Source organism: Delphinapterus leucas, chromosome 7, assembly GCF_059928025.1.
Source record: "Delphinapterus leucas isolate spDelLeu-1000000601 "Yukka" chromosome 7, BTC_Dleu_Yukka2, whole genome shotgun sequence".
In the NCBI taxonomy this organism is placed as follows: Eukaryota; Metazoa; Chordata; class Mammalia; order Artiodactyla; family Monodontidae; genus Delphinapterus; species Delphinapterus leucas.
Window position 1 is genome coordinate 52,594,933 of NC_143135.1, and position 18,099 is coordinate 52,613,031.

The 18,099-nt window shown below is 56.0% G+C and overlaps 1 protein-coding gene across 4 annotated transcripts in view; it reads right to left on the minus strand.

The window, feature by feature from the left end:
- Nucleotides 1–16,806, minus strand: part of ARRB1 (arrestin beta 1) — an 83,829-nt gene extending 67,023 nt beyond the window's left edge. The window contains exon 1 of one of the 4 annotated variants that reach the window (XM_089915317.1): nucleotides 16,225–16,806. In XM_089915317.1, the coding sequence (XP_089771443.1) occupies nucleotides 16,225–16,244 (20 nt within the window). In that variant the 5' untranslated portion in view covers nucleotides 16,245–16,806. The remainder of the gene's footprint in view (nucleotides 1–16,224) is intronic. The other 3 variants (XM_089915318.1, XM_022593837.3, XM_089915316.1) reach the window with 3 other exon arrangements.
- Between the last annotated feature and the right edge of the window lie 1,293 nt (nucleotides 16,807–18,099).

The window sequence follows — 18,099 nt, forward strand, 5'->3', positions numbered from 1 at the left end:
TATATATATAAATATAAAAGGAATTCCCTGGAGGTCCAGTGGTTAGGACTCCACGCTTTCACTGCCGACGCCAAAAAAAACAAACAAAAAAAACCAAAAGATAGATTAGGTATGACTGCCTCAAAGTCATAGACATTAATAAGCAATAGAGGTGGGATCTGAAACCTGGCATGACACCAAAGCCATGTTCTTTCCTCATAGCCCCCGCCCTAGTCTCCTCCTCCCTCCCCTCCCTGAAGGGGGCACTGTGGTTTGAAGTTGGGAGGCACAGGAGGCAACCACCACTAAGCCACCCTTGCCCGAAGGTGCAGGAGGAAGCAGCGCCCCCTGCCGGCCTGACTTCCTTTCTGAGCAGGAGAGGTCAGCCCAGCCCACACAGGCAGCTCTTCTCAGACACAAAGCCGGCCAGGCTCCGCACCACCACCACCACCTCCCCTCCACGAGCAGGAAAGGACAGTCCAGACTTCCACCCTGCCCCTCCCCACCAAAGGGCTACTCCGTTGACAAAGGCCCCTTCCCAGGGAGCTGTGCTTGACAGCTGATAAACATTTTCACCCTCTTAGCTCATCCGACCGCCACCACCCCACCCAGCAGCCCACATCCCTAGCGCCTAGCACCAGGCACAGCACACTGCAGGTGAAGCAGAGTCAGCAGAACTGGCTCCATCCCAACAGAAGGGGTGCGCCCCGGACTTCCCTGGTGGCGCAGTGGTTAAGGATCTGCCTGCCAATGCAGGGGACACGGGATCGAGCCCTGGTCTGGGAAGATCCCACATGCCGCGGAGCAGTTAAGTCTGTGCGCCACAACTACTGAGCCTGTGAGCCACAACTACTGAAGCCCACGCGCCTAGAGCCCGTGCTCCGCAACAAGCCACTGCAATAAAAAGCCCGCGCGCCGCAACGAAGAGTAGCCCCTGCTCGCCGCAACTAGAGAGAGCCCACGCGCAGCAACAAAGACCCGACATAGCCAAAAATTAATTAATTAATTAAAAAAAAAAAGAAGGGGCGGGCTCCCTGCGCCACGTCCATCCAGCTTCCACCGCCGTTTACTGAGCTCCCATGACAAGCCTTGGGCTCTCCCAGGCAGTTTCATCAGGTACTGGGTACCTGCAGCACCAGGCAGTGGTACCTTTTTTAAACCTTTTCACAGCCTTTAAGGTAGGCTTTGTGTCCCTTTCACGGATGAGTAAGATTGAGGGCAGAGACGCCTTTCCAGTCTCTTACTGACACAGCAAGCAGGAACTGTGGGCTTGGCCTGGCCCAGAACTCGCTCCCCTAGCTGCCTTTCAGGTCCTGCCTCAGCAGGGAGGGTTCTAACTGATGACCAGGTCCACGATGGGATGAGAACTCCCTGAGGACATGCAGCGATGTGGCACCAACCTCCTGGCACAAAGGACTCCTGGTTAGAGCAGGGGCAGATCCAGGCTTGGATGGGCCTGAAACTCATGTAGTTTGGTAGCCCTCTTTTAAAAAAAAAAAAAGAAAAAAGAGTACAAAAATATCTTCTTCCTTTTGCGTGTTTCACAAACCCCCTGAACCTGTGGACACACTGCTAGGCCTTGGAAACGGCCCTGGAGTGTGAAGGCCTGAAGCTGAAGCGGCACCAGCCTCCAGGTGAATCCGCCTCTGGGCTGGAGGAAGGGCCCAGAGGCGATCTGAGCACAACCCGCCTTCACAAAGGCCCTGCCTCCGGCCCAACAGACAGACGAGGCTCTGGAACATTCCTTCTTCTTGTCACGTGTCCTGCTGCTACTAAACCCTCCCACGTCTCTCTCTTGCCATGGTTTCAGAAGCAGCAGAGCTCACCTGAGCACAGGGCCTGCTCACAGGGTCTGAGTGCTCTCACGGACAGTAGTGCTGGAGCCCACCCCACAGGATCCTTCACGCCTGGCGGGCAGGGTCCACCCCTACCTGCGCCTGGAACCCTGGGCCGGCCTGAGCAGCTCTTCTGAGGGCCCCCTCCCCAAATATTTGAAGGCTATGACGTGGCTGAGCATGTGTTCCCACATCCCACATCCCATTGGGCCCATACAACAGCCCCTGGAGGTATGCAGGGCAAGTTTTATTGTCCCCGTTTACAGAAGCAGACAACAAATGACACTAGTTATGCACATACTAGTTCTAGATATGCCAAGGAGACTTCCACAAGTGCCATCTCACAGACGCCCTGGCAGGAGGGGCCGTATCCCCACGGAACAGGTGGGGAAACAGAGGCTCCAACTCAGTCTCTGGGCCTGGGCTGAAGAATGGGGCTGCAGCCCTGCTCTCCCACCTCGCGGCCCAGGCCTCCACCACGTCTGGAGCGGACAGCTCAGAAGTCAGTGGGCAGGCTTGCCGGAACATAGCAGATGGAGGGGCCAGAGGCCTCCAACTTCCGAGGCAGAGGAGCAACTGGGGGCTCATTACAGGCCCTCGCAGCGAAAGTGGACCTCAATGACTGCCTTCTCTCTGGATGAGTCCGAGGAAGAGCACATGGGCCTTGGAAGCCTGAAATCTGCTTGAAAGCAACAGTCTTAAAGACTCAGGGCCTCGTGTCTTCCCTGCCGAGGAGCAGAGGGCCCCATGCCTGCCTCCCGCCTTCTACCTGCTGGGTCTTCCAGACCCTTCACAAGAGCACTTCTCACCCCACAAGCCAGCCGCCCAGCGCGGCTCTTGATCATCCAAGTCCCACTGCTGTCTGTCCCTCATGATTCATTCATCCGTATATCCACTCTATAAACCCTTATGGAGAACATGGTATAGGGTGACCAACTAACTGTCCCCATTCACCCAGGACGGAGGGTTCTCCCAAAATGTGGGACTGAGACAGACCAGGAAAACTGGGATGCTTGACCACCCTAGTGTACTGTGTGCCTGGCCCTGCACTGGGCACTGAGGACACATTGGACACGGTCCCCGCCGCCCCCCTCAGGACGCTTGCAGTCTGAGAGGAGCTCTCACTCCATGAGGGACCGACTGTCAAAGGCACCTGCTCAGCACCTCACACACATTATCGAGCACAACCTTATGAGGGGCAAACTATCACCTCCATGGTATATATGACCCGTCCTGAGTCACAGAGCTGTAAGTGACATGCCAAGACTTAGACTCCAATAAGACAAACAAAGGAAAGGGCAGGTTCCAGCATGAATATTAAGACAGAAGAATATGCTAAGACCTGTTTTATTTAATCAGTTTTTGTAGCCCCAGTGTTTGGCATGTCCTAGATGTCCAGAAAATGTGTGTGGAAGGAAGGGAGGGAGGAGGTATACCCTTATTTAATCATCTCCAGGCTAGAAGATCTCAACCCCCAGTTCAAAATGTATACATTTCCCTTTTCACAGTCAGTTTCAGCTGTTTTCTTTCAGCCAGGGCCAGGAAGCAAGTGAGAAGAAGGAAAAAGTGCTTCTCCTTTGGGTCAGCAGCTCAGGCCTCACTTCCTCCAGAGAACCTTCCCTGACTTACTCCCCAACACAACACCCAATTCTGGCCCCCACTTATTTGAGCACAACAGCTGTGTGTGTGTGTGTGTGCGCTGCTTGTACTCCTGCTTCAGTGCACTTCTGCAAACATGGACCTCGCCCAGCTCGGCCAGCCCCTATCAGGAACTGGGGATCCAAGAGGTACCAGACACACACCTGCCCTCTAGCACAGGAAACTGACATGACAGCAGCCAATTCCGATACAACTTGCCATCGTGGAAGGCTGGGAGGCGCCAAGGGAGCATGGAGGAGGGCATCGACTCTGCTGGGGCAGGGAACACAGAGTCAAGGGAAGGCGTCACGCCCAAGCACATAGTACGTGCCTAATGCAGTTCAACCGCATGGCGTTCAGTTGAACCGCACTGAGCTTAGGTTCAACCTTAAAATACAAGGGAGATTTCACCAGGCAGAGGAGGAAGGCATTCCAGACAAAGAGACCGGCTTGAACAGACACAGACGTGTGGAAAGTACAAAGACTGTGGAGGAACATCCAAAAAAGTCAGGGGAGCCAGAATGTTGGCTGCGTGGTGGGGAGAACTGGGAAAGGAGCGTGGGAGGGAAGGGCCTCCAGTGCCACCAGAAGAATGTGAACTGTCTCATAGGAAACAGGGGAAACTGATCAGTATTTTGTTTGTTTGTTTGTTTGTTTGTTTGCGGTACGCGGGCCTCTCACTGTTGTGGCCTCTCCCGTTGCGGAGCACAGGCTCCGGACGCGCAGCCTCAGCGGCCATGGCTCACGGGCCCAGCCGCTCCGCGGCATGTGGGATCTTCCCGGACTGGGGCACGAACCTGCGTCCCCTGCATCGGCAGGCGGACTCTCAACCACTGCGCCACCAGGGAAGCCCCTGATCAGTTTTTAAGCTGCAGAAGGACAGGGTCAGATGAGAATTTCAGAGTAAGAGGAGGATTTGGGGGGTTTAGACTGAGCAGCCAGAAGACTACTGCAGTAAGTCCAGGCCAGAAGTGGGGCATGGACTGAGCTGGTGGCTGTGGAATAGGGAGAAGAAAAGCACTTTGGTGATGGGGACATGTAACCATCACCATCAGGTTAAATGCCCCCCCCCAGGGTTAGGTGAGGGTTTCTTTTCTCCCTGGAGTTTGGGACCTCTCCCACCCCCATCCCAGCTCTACAATCCGACGGAAGCTGATCAGGGTCAGGGCTCAGCCTAAGACTGGGTCGTGGTTTTTTGTTTGAAAGTTCTACTAAAAAATTTTTCTTTCTTTCTTTCTTTTTAGTTTTTTGGCAAAGTTGACTCTGCAAAGTTGCGAACATCAGAGATGGCTGGATTGTTTCAAGTATGTATAGGGAGTCGCTGCTGCTGAAGTGATCGCTCTAAATAATATGAGAAAAGAATATGTGCATATTAACCACTCCATTATGCCGTGTGATCATCTTTGTCCTTTTTAGGATATTAAAATCTGTTGCGAGGGCTTCCCTGGTGGCGCAGTGGTTGAGAGTACCCGGGGACCACAAAAAAAAAAAAAAAAAAATCTGTTGCGAGAAAAGAAAGTTCTCCTTACTGAGTTTAAAAATGCTTCCAGGTTTCTTCCACTGCCCTGGAGCTATAGAGTCTATAATAAAATCTATAATAAAATCAACCTGCTAATGTGCTGAGTGCTTTCATTAGCACAGATACAACACAGAAAGGATGGAAACTTTATGCCCAGAGGCTGAAAAACTCAGCCCAGAGACACAAAATACTGATAGAGGGGAGGTGAGAACCCCAGATGAGCTCCCTCTTTCCACCACGCCACTGCCTGGCCTCTGTGTTCCCAGCCCTTGGAGCTGCAGACGTGTGCCCTCATCCCACCCCCGCCCCACGGCCCCAAGCCTAGAGCTGTTTCTCGTAAGATATGGTTTCCCAGCTCTTTCATGTCCATCACTTTTCTGGGAACAGTCATCAGACCTCTGCAAGGTCTTCCCAGCTGGAGGGAAGCCTTTGCTCCTGCTGCCCTCCACCAGGGGAGACCCAGGCAGCCCCTGGTTTCCACGGAGTGGCTGCTGAGCCCGGTGTCTCCTCTTACACCTGCTGCCCCATTTCTTCTGTTCAGGCCCAAACACTCACTGTGATGCCACGTGGCAGAACCTTCACTTTTCACCCTAGATTTTATGTCCTCCAACAGTCCTAGGACACACCTTACTCACAGCAGATGAAGCAGACTCTGTGCCTGGCACATAGTGGGTTCTCAAGTATCTGATGAAGGAGATCAGTCCCTGCTGAGAACCTCTGGTTCATGTCAAACTCACCTTCCAAAGCTTGCTGCAATGACGCCCCTGCCCCCCGCTTCTGGGGGTGTACCTGTGACACATCTACTGGGCTTGCTCTGTGCCCCGTATAAATGAATTCCCACTACCCGCCTTCTTATAGCATGTTGGGATGATCTGTTTCCTCTCCCCCAGAAGATACAAGCAGCAGGAGGGCTGAGACTTGCCTGTTTCCTCTTCATACCTCAAGTGCCTGGCCCAGGGCCTGCGATGGGGCAGACACTCACGGGTTTGTTCACGGAAACCTCCTTGGGAGGGCAGGGTGGCTGAATAGAAAGGGTATAAGCCAACCCTGAAAAAGCCTAGCCCAGAGGAACCCCCATGCTTCCTTGTCGTGATGTCCCTGCCACCCCAGAACACAGGACAGCCAGGCCCCGGCCTGTGAGAAAGGCTATTGCCTTAGGTGGGAGATGGGGGGCAGAGCTGCTCCTTAAGTCAGCTTCCCACCAGGAGAGAGACGCCACGGGGGTCAGCCAGCCGGCTTCGGCGACGTGCCTTGAGGTCTGGGCCTGGCACTCAGCAGGTGCTCGAGAAACGTTTGTGGAACTGAGTTGACCAAACTGGAAGATGCTGGTTATCCGTCCCTCTGGCTGCAGACAGGCCAGCTTCCCTCTGGGGCACTGTGCAGGCAAATGATCTCAGGACATAGCCTGTTTCCTCTAATGAGGCTTCTCCCCTTTGGAGCCCTGCTCCCAGGAGCGTGGGAAGGGAGGCAGTGCGCAGAGGCAACCCCAGTGCCTGCACGAGGGCAGCGCAGGGCATGCAGCTCTCCTCCTGAGATGGTGTGGGCAGCGCATACCAGCGCCCTAGGCAGGGGGATGGTCACAATGACCTCTTGGGCCCGGGAACCAAAGCACAGCGGCACCTCCTTCGAGGCCGCCCTGGGGAGGAATGGAAGAAGCCAGCAGGGAGTCCAGCTGCATTATGTCATCAGCTTCCCTGGAGTCAGAGGCCCTGGCGTGCCGCAGCCCAGCACTGCGGGGAGAGGCTGGGGGAGGGGGAGGCGGCTTTTGTCCCCTCCTTTGTGGCCTCTCCTCCAGACCTCGGCCAACCTCCGCGGAAGGCAGGCGCTGCCTTCCAAGTGCCCCAGCTTCAAGCAGGCACCTCCCAGCAGGGGTTGAGAACCAGGAAGGGCTGTTTGTTGTCTGAGTGTGTGAAACAGCGGCCTGCTGGCTTCCCTGGCAGAAAACCAGGCTCTGGGCTCCGCACCCGGCACCTGGGGGCGGGGGCTAAAGGAGAGAGGCCTGGGACGCTCCATAAAGCCCACCCTTGTCCCCAGCTTCCTGCCCCCCACGCTCTCCCCACTTCCTCCTAGAGAACCCACCATAAGTGCGGGGCCCAAAGGGAGGGGGCCATGGCTGCTCCAGCCCCAACTGCCCCACCCCTCCCCGGGCAATCTCACTTCCCTTTCCAGCCACCATCTGACCTCCTCCAGCCCAGCACAGCTCCCACCCCAACACACCCAGCGGGGCACACAGTCCTGCGCAGGACGGGAGGAGGGAGGGGATGCAGGAGAGAGAGGGCGGAGAGAAAAGCTGAGGTCCACTGCCAGTCCCGAAGAGTAACAATGACTGTTATCAAATCCCTACCCTCTCCGCCCATAGCAGCCACACGCAATAGGGGATATTATTATCCTTAGTTCATAAATGCAAAAACTGACGCCCAGAGAGTTTAAGACCCTCAGCCAAGGGCATGGAGCTACTGCACAATATTGCTGGACAGCAAAGCCGAGTCTGTGTGATTCTGAAATCCAAAATCCAAACCTTGTGGCTTTACCTTCGGGGAACCCCATCCCCACACACCTGGGGATGCTACTTGGGAAATTTCTAGACTGGTGGAAAAGACACTGCAGAGCCTTAAGCGGTCACTCGCTGAGGACACTTGGTTTGGGAACCACAGGACAGTCACGAGGACAGGGCAGGGCTAAGGGCACACCAGAGGCCGAGGGCGTGCCTGCTGCCACCTACAGTCTTCCCTTCTGATTAACCTACGGCAACTCAATCTCAGGTTGGATCAGACCCGAGCACCGTCTGCCGCTTCCAGAAGACAGGGCTGCTAGACGCCAAGCTATCAGGCAGAAACACAGCCTGCTGTTCACGCCCCCTCCCCTGCTAGCTGCTGAACCAAAGCAAAGGGTCCCAGAGACCTCCCAGGCCAATCCCTTTCCCCCATGCTGCTTGACATGTGGAGAAACTGAGGTCCACAGAGGAAAAACAGTTCATCCGTGATGTCACAGGGACAGTGAACCAATGGGGTCCCTGCCTCCCAGACCAGATCCCCGCCCTGATTCATCTCACTTGAGTGCTGTCCCCAGATAACACCCTCTCTCGTCCAGCTGTCTCTCTCCCTGCCCTGCCCACCCCCCTCCCCATTTCCTGCTTTCCTTTCCCAGCTCTGCTCAGCAGGCCCAGTGTCTGAACTCTCCCTGCATAGAGCAGCCCTCTCCTTCCCACGACTCTTCTGAGCCTCACCACCCCCTTCCCTCCACTCCTCTAGGCCAAGGAGCAATTCTTGGGTGGTTGAATTAGCTGATTATTACTGGACCGCAGCCTGCTGGATCCAGTGCCCAGAACTCTGTCCCCAGTAATTAGGTGGGTTCTGAGTACTTGCCCAGTGGGAAGCCACTGGGGAGTTCTATGCTCTGCCAGCAGGCCAAGGGAGGGCTCTCCAGCTGCATAAAGAGCTCCCTGATCACCAGTGGATCATTGGAAGCCACGGTCCCCTCCTCGGGTCAGGTCAAGCCACACTGGATATACTATAGCCAGATCCAGATGTCCACCCCAAAGGGGAACTCCCTACTTTCCCATGTCACCGCCCAGACCCAGGAAAGGCTCAGTAAATGTCTGAGGATGGGCGTGATGAATGGAGCCCACCCTCTGGGGGCCAGGAAGTGATGGCACCATGGCTGGGCACGTATTTAGGACGTAGAATTTGGACAAGCAGAGAGAAGACAGGATGGCATTCTGGATGGTGGGAGCAGGAAAAACAAAGGCACAGAGGCTGGAATGAGCCACCAAGCCCCTCGCCAGGTAGCTCTGGTTGTCTGAAAACACATTCTCCTAGCAAAGGTAAAGCGAGTCATCCTGTGACCTCCGCCCTTTGGATCACAGAGAATAATCTAATGCCTGTGGCTCAGGTCACTTTTAGATGTTTCAGAATCAGCAATGGTGTCCCATTGTCCTCACCCACCACGCTGCCCATCTGCAAGTATATTTTTTCCCAGTGAAACACCTACATTAGCCTCCTTCACTGAACAAATATTTATGGAGCTCAGTCTCATGCCAGGTCTGCACAGGTGCAAAGGGACAACAGATCCAGGACAGGTGCCCTTGGCCTCACACAGAGGACATCACAAGTGTGCAAATAACCAGGACCCACGAAGAGACGGAGGGATGAGTGCCAACAGAAAGAGAAGAGAGAGAGAATGAATATATGGCAAAAAAAAAAAAAAAAAAGTCACAAGGCACTTGGAAATCAGTGAGGGCTTCCCAGAGAAGGAGGCCATGTGTGATCCAGGCCTTGAAGGACAGGAAGGGTGTTGTGAACTAACCGCATATAACACGGCACTTGTTCCAGGGACTTGTCCCCGAGCTGTACCTATTTTAACTCACTTAACCCTCAAAACAACGTATCATGCAGGCACTATTGCTATCCCATTTTACAGATGAGGGAGCTGTAGCAGAGAATGGGTTAAATAATCGGCAGAGGTTGCCAGGCTGGTAAGTGGCAGAGGCCTGAGCTGCCCAATCCCCCACTTCTTCCCTCCAGCACTGAGCAAGCATTAGAGCGTATCTCTGGGACCCTCCTGGGATGGCACATCCCAGCAGTCCACTCCCCACCCCCTTCCTGGTCCTCTGCCAAAATGTATCCATGCCCACTGACTGCACAGGCTCGGGGAAGGGGGTAAGGCTGCAAAAGGACCAGGAGGCCCAGTTGTGGGGCCAGAGGCCCAGGGCCAGGATGCGAGGGAGCCCTTGCCTTGTGCAGGTCCATACTCATTCAGCTTCTGGGCCTCTGAGTACACCCTGGAGAGAGGCTGCACCCTGCACGGCCACTGAACCCCTCCGACCTTGAGTGAAGAGTCCTGCCTCCCGCTGGCCTGACATGGACCACCACACCCTACCTGCTCCAGATCCCTCTCCAGTTACAGAAGGACCCACTGGCTATGGTCTCAGCCAGGCCAGGCCCAGCCCCAGGCAGAGGGAAAGCAGCTCAGTGGCTGCGGTGGCTTCAATCACACAGAACTCCAGGGACCTGTCTGGTCCGGTCCCTGGGGTCTGGCCTCCTGGGGGCCTCATCCGTCACCAGGTCTCTTGGGAAGGAACAAGCAGTTCCTCTCAAGTGGGACTATAGATGGGGCCAGGACCAGGAAGGAGGAGGTGTGTCTCCAGAGAGATGACCCTGCCAGGGCCCCTCGGGAGGGAGGGAGGGAGGGAGGGGGCTGGGACAACAGTGTCCTTTGTTCCCCTCTCAAAAGCAGCCACCCTGCCCTGTCGCACCCCCTCCGATCTATATCCCCCTACTAGGACTCAAGCCACCCCTTGGGCAGGACCCATCCTGCACACAGGAGGGAAGAAGGGTGCCCAGGAACCATAAGGGTGTCCTGTTTTAATTCCAGGGCTTATCCTGGAGACATGCCCCACCCCCAGGAGCCCCCCACCTGATGTAGGAGACATGGCTCCCACCTGCAGAAGCCTATCTGATGGGGGAGAAACAGGCTTCAATTGCAGGAAGCCCGTTCTGACAGGGGTGGTAATCTTCTCCCTCGCGACTTCCCAGCCTGATGGAAGAGACCCCCCAACAGCCGGTCTAATGTGGGAGGCATGGCTTCCATCCTTAGGATTCCCTAATGGGAAAGAGCTAATTTCAGCACTCAGGGAGCCCCTGGGCTGACAGCAGAGGCAAGAAGGGAGGAAGGAGTTCAGTCTCATCAACAAATCCCTGTCAGGCATCTCCTGTGAACCAGGCCCAGAGCTGGATAATGGACCAGGAAACAGAAAGAGCCCCAAATCACAAGGAGCTCACCACCTGAGGAACAAAGACACCTGAGGTGTGAATACCTGGGTAGAAAGTACCTCGAAACCCACCCACCCCAGCACCCAAAGCCTGCTCGCCAGGGCTGCCACCTCCCTCGGCAGCCTCACCCCTCACACTCCCGCACCTACACATTGGCCTAGGCTCTTCCTTCTGTCTAGAACACCTAAGCCTTCCTTGTGCCCCAGGACCCAGCTCAGGGGGTCACCTTCTCCAGGAAGCCTTTCTCAAGACCCCCTGCCTGAGTCAGCAGCCCCTCTTTCAGGAGCCAGCACAGACATGCCCCCCTGTGACCAGCTGACGCCTCTGCAATGTTCTCCCCAGTCCCCAGCTGAGCCTCACCCCCCAGGTCCCCACACTCGGAAACCCCACCACCCCCAGCCCAGGGCCTCATACCCTTCTTCCGAGAGGCTCCCCCCCAGCTCCAGGCACAGAGAAAAGCAAGGTCCTTCTCTTCTCTCCTCTGCCTGCTGTAGCCCAGCTTTGCCCTCATGGCTCCATCAAAACCCCTCCCACCAAGTCACCAGCCACTGCCTTCTGCCTAAATCCCAGGGGTCTTTCCCAAGCTCATCCTCTGTTGGTCCTTCCCTCCTCTCTCCACCCCCAGGCATGTGCTCTCCAAAGCCTCAAATGCCCCCAGCCATCCTCTCTTCATACGCTCTATCTTCTCCCTCTTCCTGTACCATGTCACCCATAATCCCCAAGTCAAACACCACCTCTAACCCGAAGACTTTCAAATCCCTGCCTCCCACGTCCATCCCTGCCCCAAGATCCGGACCCATCTATGCAGCAGCCTCCCTACATCTTCCTCAACTTCCAGCCTGACTCCCTGTCAAGCTGCCACCCCCTGCAGGCCTCAACAGATGGTCAGCATGGTCGCTGTGGAGGATGGCCTGGCAGAGGCCAGGAGGCCACTCGGGGCGTGCTGACTCCCAGGCTATTGTTCTTCCATTGCCACAGCCCCGAGGTATGGCACACCCATGACTCAGGACCCCTGAACCCATGCCAGTGGGAGGTTTCAACCCTGGGCAAGGAGGCCCAAACTCGGAAGGAAGAGAGCTGGGGAGACGTGTGAAGCCCAGAGGTCAGCCCGGAGTCAAGGATCAGAGAAGATGGGTCAAGCTCAATGCTTCCACTCCCAGCAGCCCCATAAGCACCTCTGGCCAAAGCCACAGGACTTCCGCCATGTTCCAGCCAAGATGGATCACACAGAGCTTAACCACCAACAGAGACAACAGCCAAGGTTCACAGAGAGCTGGTGATTACGTGTCCCCATCACACCCACCCTCCTTCTCTGCCAAAAAAGAAGAGTTCATAAACATCTGTAGGAAACGAAATGCCACTCCATCCCATCACCTCTCAGGAAGTCCCTCCTGTTGTTCAACTTTGATCCTGTATATTGCCAGTTGAATTAGTGGGAACAGCAAGAACCAGAAGGGACGCACAACTTGAGAATGAGGCCACCAGGGAGATGGGGGAGGCCACCTATGAGCCAGACAACCCCGTCCCTCTGGGTGAAAGCACGGAGCAGCAGGACAGACGGGCCTGGGTTGAGAAGCTCGTTGGCTGAATGGTAGTGGACAAATTACTTAATCTCTCCTAGTCTGTTTCCTGGTCTGTAAAATGGGAACAACAGTCCTTACGCTAATAGGATCACAGGGAGAACCAAATGGGATCATGCATGTAAAGCTGACACATACCAGGCATCCAGGCAGTAAGGCTAATGGACTCCAGCTCCTTGTTCATCTTTCTCAGTTCCATCCTTGCCAAAGCCTTAGATCGGATCTCGCCTTCTCTCAGGCTCCTCTTCAGTCTCCTCACCGGTCTCCCTTCATCCAGGCCTGCCCCTCCTTGCCACTGCCAAAGGCATCCCTCCAAAACAAAGATCTGCTCCCATCCCTCCCCTCCCCACAGTCCTCTCTGAGTCACCAGGGACTTCGGGAGAAAATCTCCTCTCCTTAGCTTGACATCCCAGCCTGTTGATAACTGGTCCGTGTTCACTCTCACCCATCACCCCAGCCCAACCCGCAGGCTGCTTCATGCCTCCAAGCCTTGTCACATTCTGTACCCCCGGCCAGGAATGACGTCCCCAGTCCCACCCCCTTGCTCCAATGCCACCTCCTTCCCATGAAAGCTTCCCTCACCATGCCCCCTGCCAAGACTGGGGGCGGGGGGGCCCCTCCTTCAGCCTCCCACAGCACATGTCACCCTGCATTATGATCAGCTGCTCTGCTCTCAGTCTTTTGGAAACAGAGTAGAGCCATTCACCTCGGAACCGCCAGCCCCGGCACTTGGTCAACATTTGTTGAATGGCTGTATGATTGCTCCTAGAGCACTTGTTAGAGCAGTCATCACACAACCTGTAATTAGTCCTATCCAGGTATTCATCCCATGCCCTCTTTCCCCCTTGACCCTGGGACTCCCTAGAGGGCAGTGACAGTTTCTGAAAAATTCTCATTGTCACTTTCACGTGCGGGTTGAAAATCCAGGTGCAGGATGGATGCAACGACTGCTGATCCTTGGAGTATTGGATACTTGCAAGCCTCTTCTTCTAAGACAGAGATAAAGTGGAATCCCATGGTTTACAGAACAAGGCAAGGTACAGCCCATTATTGATTTTGTCTTTCTCTTCCAAATTACTCAGGAAACCTGTCTGGAAGGGAGACGGAGCCCTCCTGGGACTACAGGGGAGACCGGAAGAGAGAGCAGGGCCACCGTCACATGGACCATAGCCAGGCCTGGGCACCAGGCTTCTGGCAGCACCTCCTCCCCTGCCCAGTATATTCAGAAAACACAGGGAGAGCCCTGAAAATGTTAGGTATTGATAGCTACAGTTTACAGACAGGAACACGATAGGGTCCAGAGAGGTGAGGACCATTATCCAAGGTCCTCAAGCTCCCCCAGTGAGTTAGAGGCAGAGAAGGGGGAGTGGTGGAAAATGCTTGGCCCCAAAGATTGGGTCTCCAACAGGTGCCTGGCTGTTCATGGTGTCCCCATCCTGCTGACAACCCATGCCAGCAGGAGAACAATGACACTTTCCCCCAAGTCACAGCGAGGCTAACCAAGGCCCAGGAGGGGCTGAGTCACCCTGATGGTGAAGTAGCACGTGAGGAATGAGAGAGGAAGAAGGGCTCCTGACTCCCTGCAGGGAGAAAAGTCTGACCTCAGAGGTCAGGAGGATCTTGGCAATGCGGGACATGGATGTGGTGGAGGAGAGGGTCACACATGCTCCTGCTGAGGACAGAGACGTGAGTCACCAGTTCAGCAATGGGGACTAGCCGTCGAGGTGAACGCAGATGCCTCACGATCTCTGCAGCCTCCACCACCAGCTGGGCCTCCACACACAGAGCAGGCCATCCCTCCTGGGCCTCAAACCAGGGCCCACGAGGGGCCTGACAGTGCCCAAGGGTGAGCCACAGAGCAGTGGACCAAGTAGACTCCAGCCTCTATCCTGTCTCTGACCCCTCTTGACCTTAAGCAAGTCAGGTAGCCTCTCTAAGCTCTGGTTCCTCCTCTGGAAAACAGGAAGAGGAGAGCTAACCTCCTTGCAGAGCCGTCAGGAGGATGGCTGGGAAGCAGTTTCTAAAACTTAGGAGCACAAGTTATCTCTGAGTCTCAGTTTCTTCTTCTGGAAAATGGAAATAATCTCTGAAAGACTATTCTCAGGTTGGGGCTTCCCTGGTGGCGCAGTGGCTAAGAATCCACTGCCAATGCAGGGGACACGGGTTCGAGCCCTGGTCCGGGAAGATCCCACATGCCGCGGAGCAACTAAGCCCACACGCCACAACTACTGAGCCTGCGCTCTAGAGCCCACGAGCCACAACTACTGAGCCCATGTGCCACAACTACTGAAGCCTGCGCGCCTAGAGCCCGTGTTCTGCAACAAAAGAAGCCACCGCCATGAGAAGCCCACGCACCGCAACAAAGAGTAGCCCCCACTAGCCTCAACTAAAGAAAGCCCGTGCACAGCAACACAGCCCAACACAGCCAAAAATAAATAAATACATTTTTTAATGTGTTTTAAAAAAAATTACTTTTCTCAGGTTGTTGAGAGACAGCATCAGATGGCAGTGAGTGGTACATTGTTTTGTCAGAGGTCCCGAAACATGATGACCATGGGGGCCGTTTCTCTCTAGTCTATTAGCTCCTTTGGGGAAGGGACAGGTTTTGGACATCTTTGATCCCCACATTATACCTTGTACACCCCAGGCACTCAAGAAATAATTACTGGAAGCAAGGAGAGAGTAAGGGAGGGTGCAGAGAGGGAAGAGAGGAGGGAGAAGTGGGGCACAAGGACAGAAGGGGGTAAAGAAAGAAAAGAATGAATAAGGGGGTTGCAGAGGGGTGAGAGCAGCTAAGGGAGAAGCTTGTATCAGAACTTAAGGGGAGTTGGCTGAGGGAAGGAGTAGAACTAGGGTGACAAAGCTGAGTGCCTGACCGGGGCTTGCCTTGGGCCCCAGCCCCCTCCCCTTTCTGTCCCAGTTTCCCATTTCAGAGGCATCCCTCTCCCTTTCTGAGCAGGGCAGGCTCCTAAGAGACAGGAGGGCCCTCCCCACCCCCAGCTCAAGCAGATCCCAGCCACCACCGAAGGCCTTGGGGAGGCCAGAGGGAAAGGAAATGTGGATGGGAGGCATTTTCCCAGGCTCCAGGGGGCCTCCCACCCTGTGTGGTGCGTGTGTTTCCACTTCTCCACCTGCAGGGACCTGGAGTGTATCAGCGGCCAGGGGCTGTTGGCATGTGACCTGGGGTGTCTGTGTGGGCGTTAGTCTGATGTGTGTCTGTGGAGGTCAGCGTTGGCGTAGCCTGTTGAACACTGTGTTGGTGAGAGACATGCCAACATAAGTGTTCCTGTTGGTAAGGGTAAGAACGTGTGTGTCTCAGTGAGAGTGTTTGTTAAGGTCAGTGCAAGTGATAGCATATGCATCAGGGTCGGCCAACATGTGTGCGCCAGCATGAAGGTGTGTTAGCATTGGTATGTGTTGAAGTGTGACCTGTGTATGCCAACATGACTGTCAGCAAGAACGTGTTGATGAGTGTGTACCAGTGAGTGTGTGACAGTGTGTCACTGGATGTGCTGACATGTGGCAGTGAATGTCAGTGTGTATGCCAGCATGAGCACGCCCATGCATGAGTGTGCCCGTGCGTCCACATAAGCGTGTGCCTTTGTGTGTCAACCTGCCCCCTGCATCCCTGCGCCGGCTGGCCAGTGCTGGGTGTCAGCGAGTGAGTGCATGTGAGTGTGTCTCCGCGGCCAAGTCCTCGTCGCTCCGTCCGCGCGCCCCTGGCCCTGCTGGCGACCACACGGGAGACCTCCGGTGGGGGAGAGCCGAGAGCCGCCGCGGAGCAGGCGCCTGCGGTGCCGGGGTGGCTGCGCACGCACAGCCGGGACACGGACTAGAACCCCTGCCCGCGCCCTCGCCCGGGTCGCCCCACGCGTCCCGGACCGGCCGCCGCCCGCACTCACCGCGTCCCTTTGTCGCCCATGGTCCTCGGCGGCCGCAGGGAGGTCCGCGGCGTCAGCGCCCAGGCTGGAAAATTCCCGGCCGGCAGGAGGGGCGCGGGCCAGCCGGTTCCCGGCTCCTGCTCCGCCTCCTCCGCGCTCCCGGCCGCCGCCCCCGCCCGGTCCCGCCGCGCCGCACAGCGCCCGCCTCACAGCGACCGCCGCGGCCGGGGCGGGGAGCTGGGGATCTGCGGAGCCGAGCAGCCGAGCTGGGAGGGCGCGCGGGGGCCCGTGTGCGCGTGTGTGCGCGCCGCCGAGCCAGCGCTGGGCAGGGCCCGGACGCGTCAGGGCCCTGAGATCGGCATTAGGGGTCCACAAGGATGCTGTCCGGCTTGTGTGTGTGTGTGTGTGTGTGTGTGCGTGCGTTTGTGTGTACGTGAGGGCGCACGCTGGGGTGGGTATACGTGCGCGTGTGTGCAAGCGAGGGTGCGTGTGCACCGCTGCGTGCTCTACCGATTGGGGGTGCGTTTGCCTGGATGGAGCGGGGTGCACGTCTTTGTGCTGTGTGCGTGTGTGCAGGCGCGCTCCCCTGCGCACGCCGGGGGGCGGCCTTTGCGTGTGCGGGAGCGTGGACGCCGAAGGTGTGCGACCCCAGGGCCGAGCTCCGGGCGGAGCCCCTGGTGGGGGTCGGTGGGAAACTTCGGGTGCCTGCGGTGGCTTTCGCCCTATGCCCCACCCTATCCCCACCCCACCTCCCCGCCCTTCTGGAGAGATAACACCCTACAACCCCACAGGGACAGGAAGAAGGGGCGGAGGGGGCCGGAGAAAGCAGTGTCAACGCTGGGGAACTGATGAGGGTGGGAGGGGGACCGGAGGCGAGCAAGGGTAGCTTTGGTGACTGCCACGGAAGAGGAAGCATTGAAAAGAGGAGGTAAGGAAGGGGGCATAGAGCTGGCGGCGCTGTGGCCTGGGAGTCTGGCCAGTTGAGTTGCGTAATGGAAAAGCCCCCTCCTAGCTTCATGGTCTGTTGTGGGTGACCCTGGACACCCCCCCTCTCAGAACCAGTCTACAAACATGTAAAGTGGGATATTAACACCAGCGTGCAGAATTGTTCCTAGGTGTTTGCTGGCCTACCCTGAGTGCCTGACACACGGTAGGTGTCCAGTGCACGTTAGCCCATGCTTCTGCAGGCTTCTGGGTGTCCTGTAAAATCCTGGCTGGGACCCTGAGATCCCTTTCTGCTTTGCAGGTGGTGGGAGAGTGTGAGGTCTTTCCCACCCCCTCACTGCTGGGATTTGACTAATTGGCCCTGATAGGGCCCTAATATTGGTGTATTAATGGGAGGAGAGGAAGCTATCATTTACTCTGATGTGATTGTGAGTCTGTAAACATCTCCTATAATTATGCTCAGAAGCAGTTACCTATGCTGGTTTTACATAATTGGGAAAGGATATCCCAGTATAATTACTATAATTATGGTTCGATGGATGGTTGAGAAGAGGAAGTGTTGATGGGCAGGCAGGGTGGTCCAGGGTCTGGGCAATGTTAGGAATTAGGAGAGTTGGATTAGGGCCCAGAACCTTCCTCCTGGCCTTGGCCTCTGGGCTTCACCCTCACTCCCACAGGGGAAGGAGAGGAAGCTACCTGCTGTTTCTGCTGAGGTCAGGGACTTGAGAGGAGCACACCAGAGTCCTGCATGATGACAGGAGGCTTACCAAGTGAGCCAGAGAAGACCCTAACCAGGATGGAGAGGCCAGGTCTGGCCACTCTCTGCATCCACTTCCCCACCTAGAAAACACGGGGCTCAACCCTCCCACATGATCTCCAGTGCCTCTCCTCATGATGATGCCCAAAGCACCTGGATTTTAAAATTCAGGCAAATTCTGCATTTGACTCAAT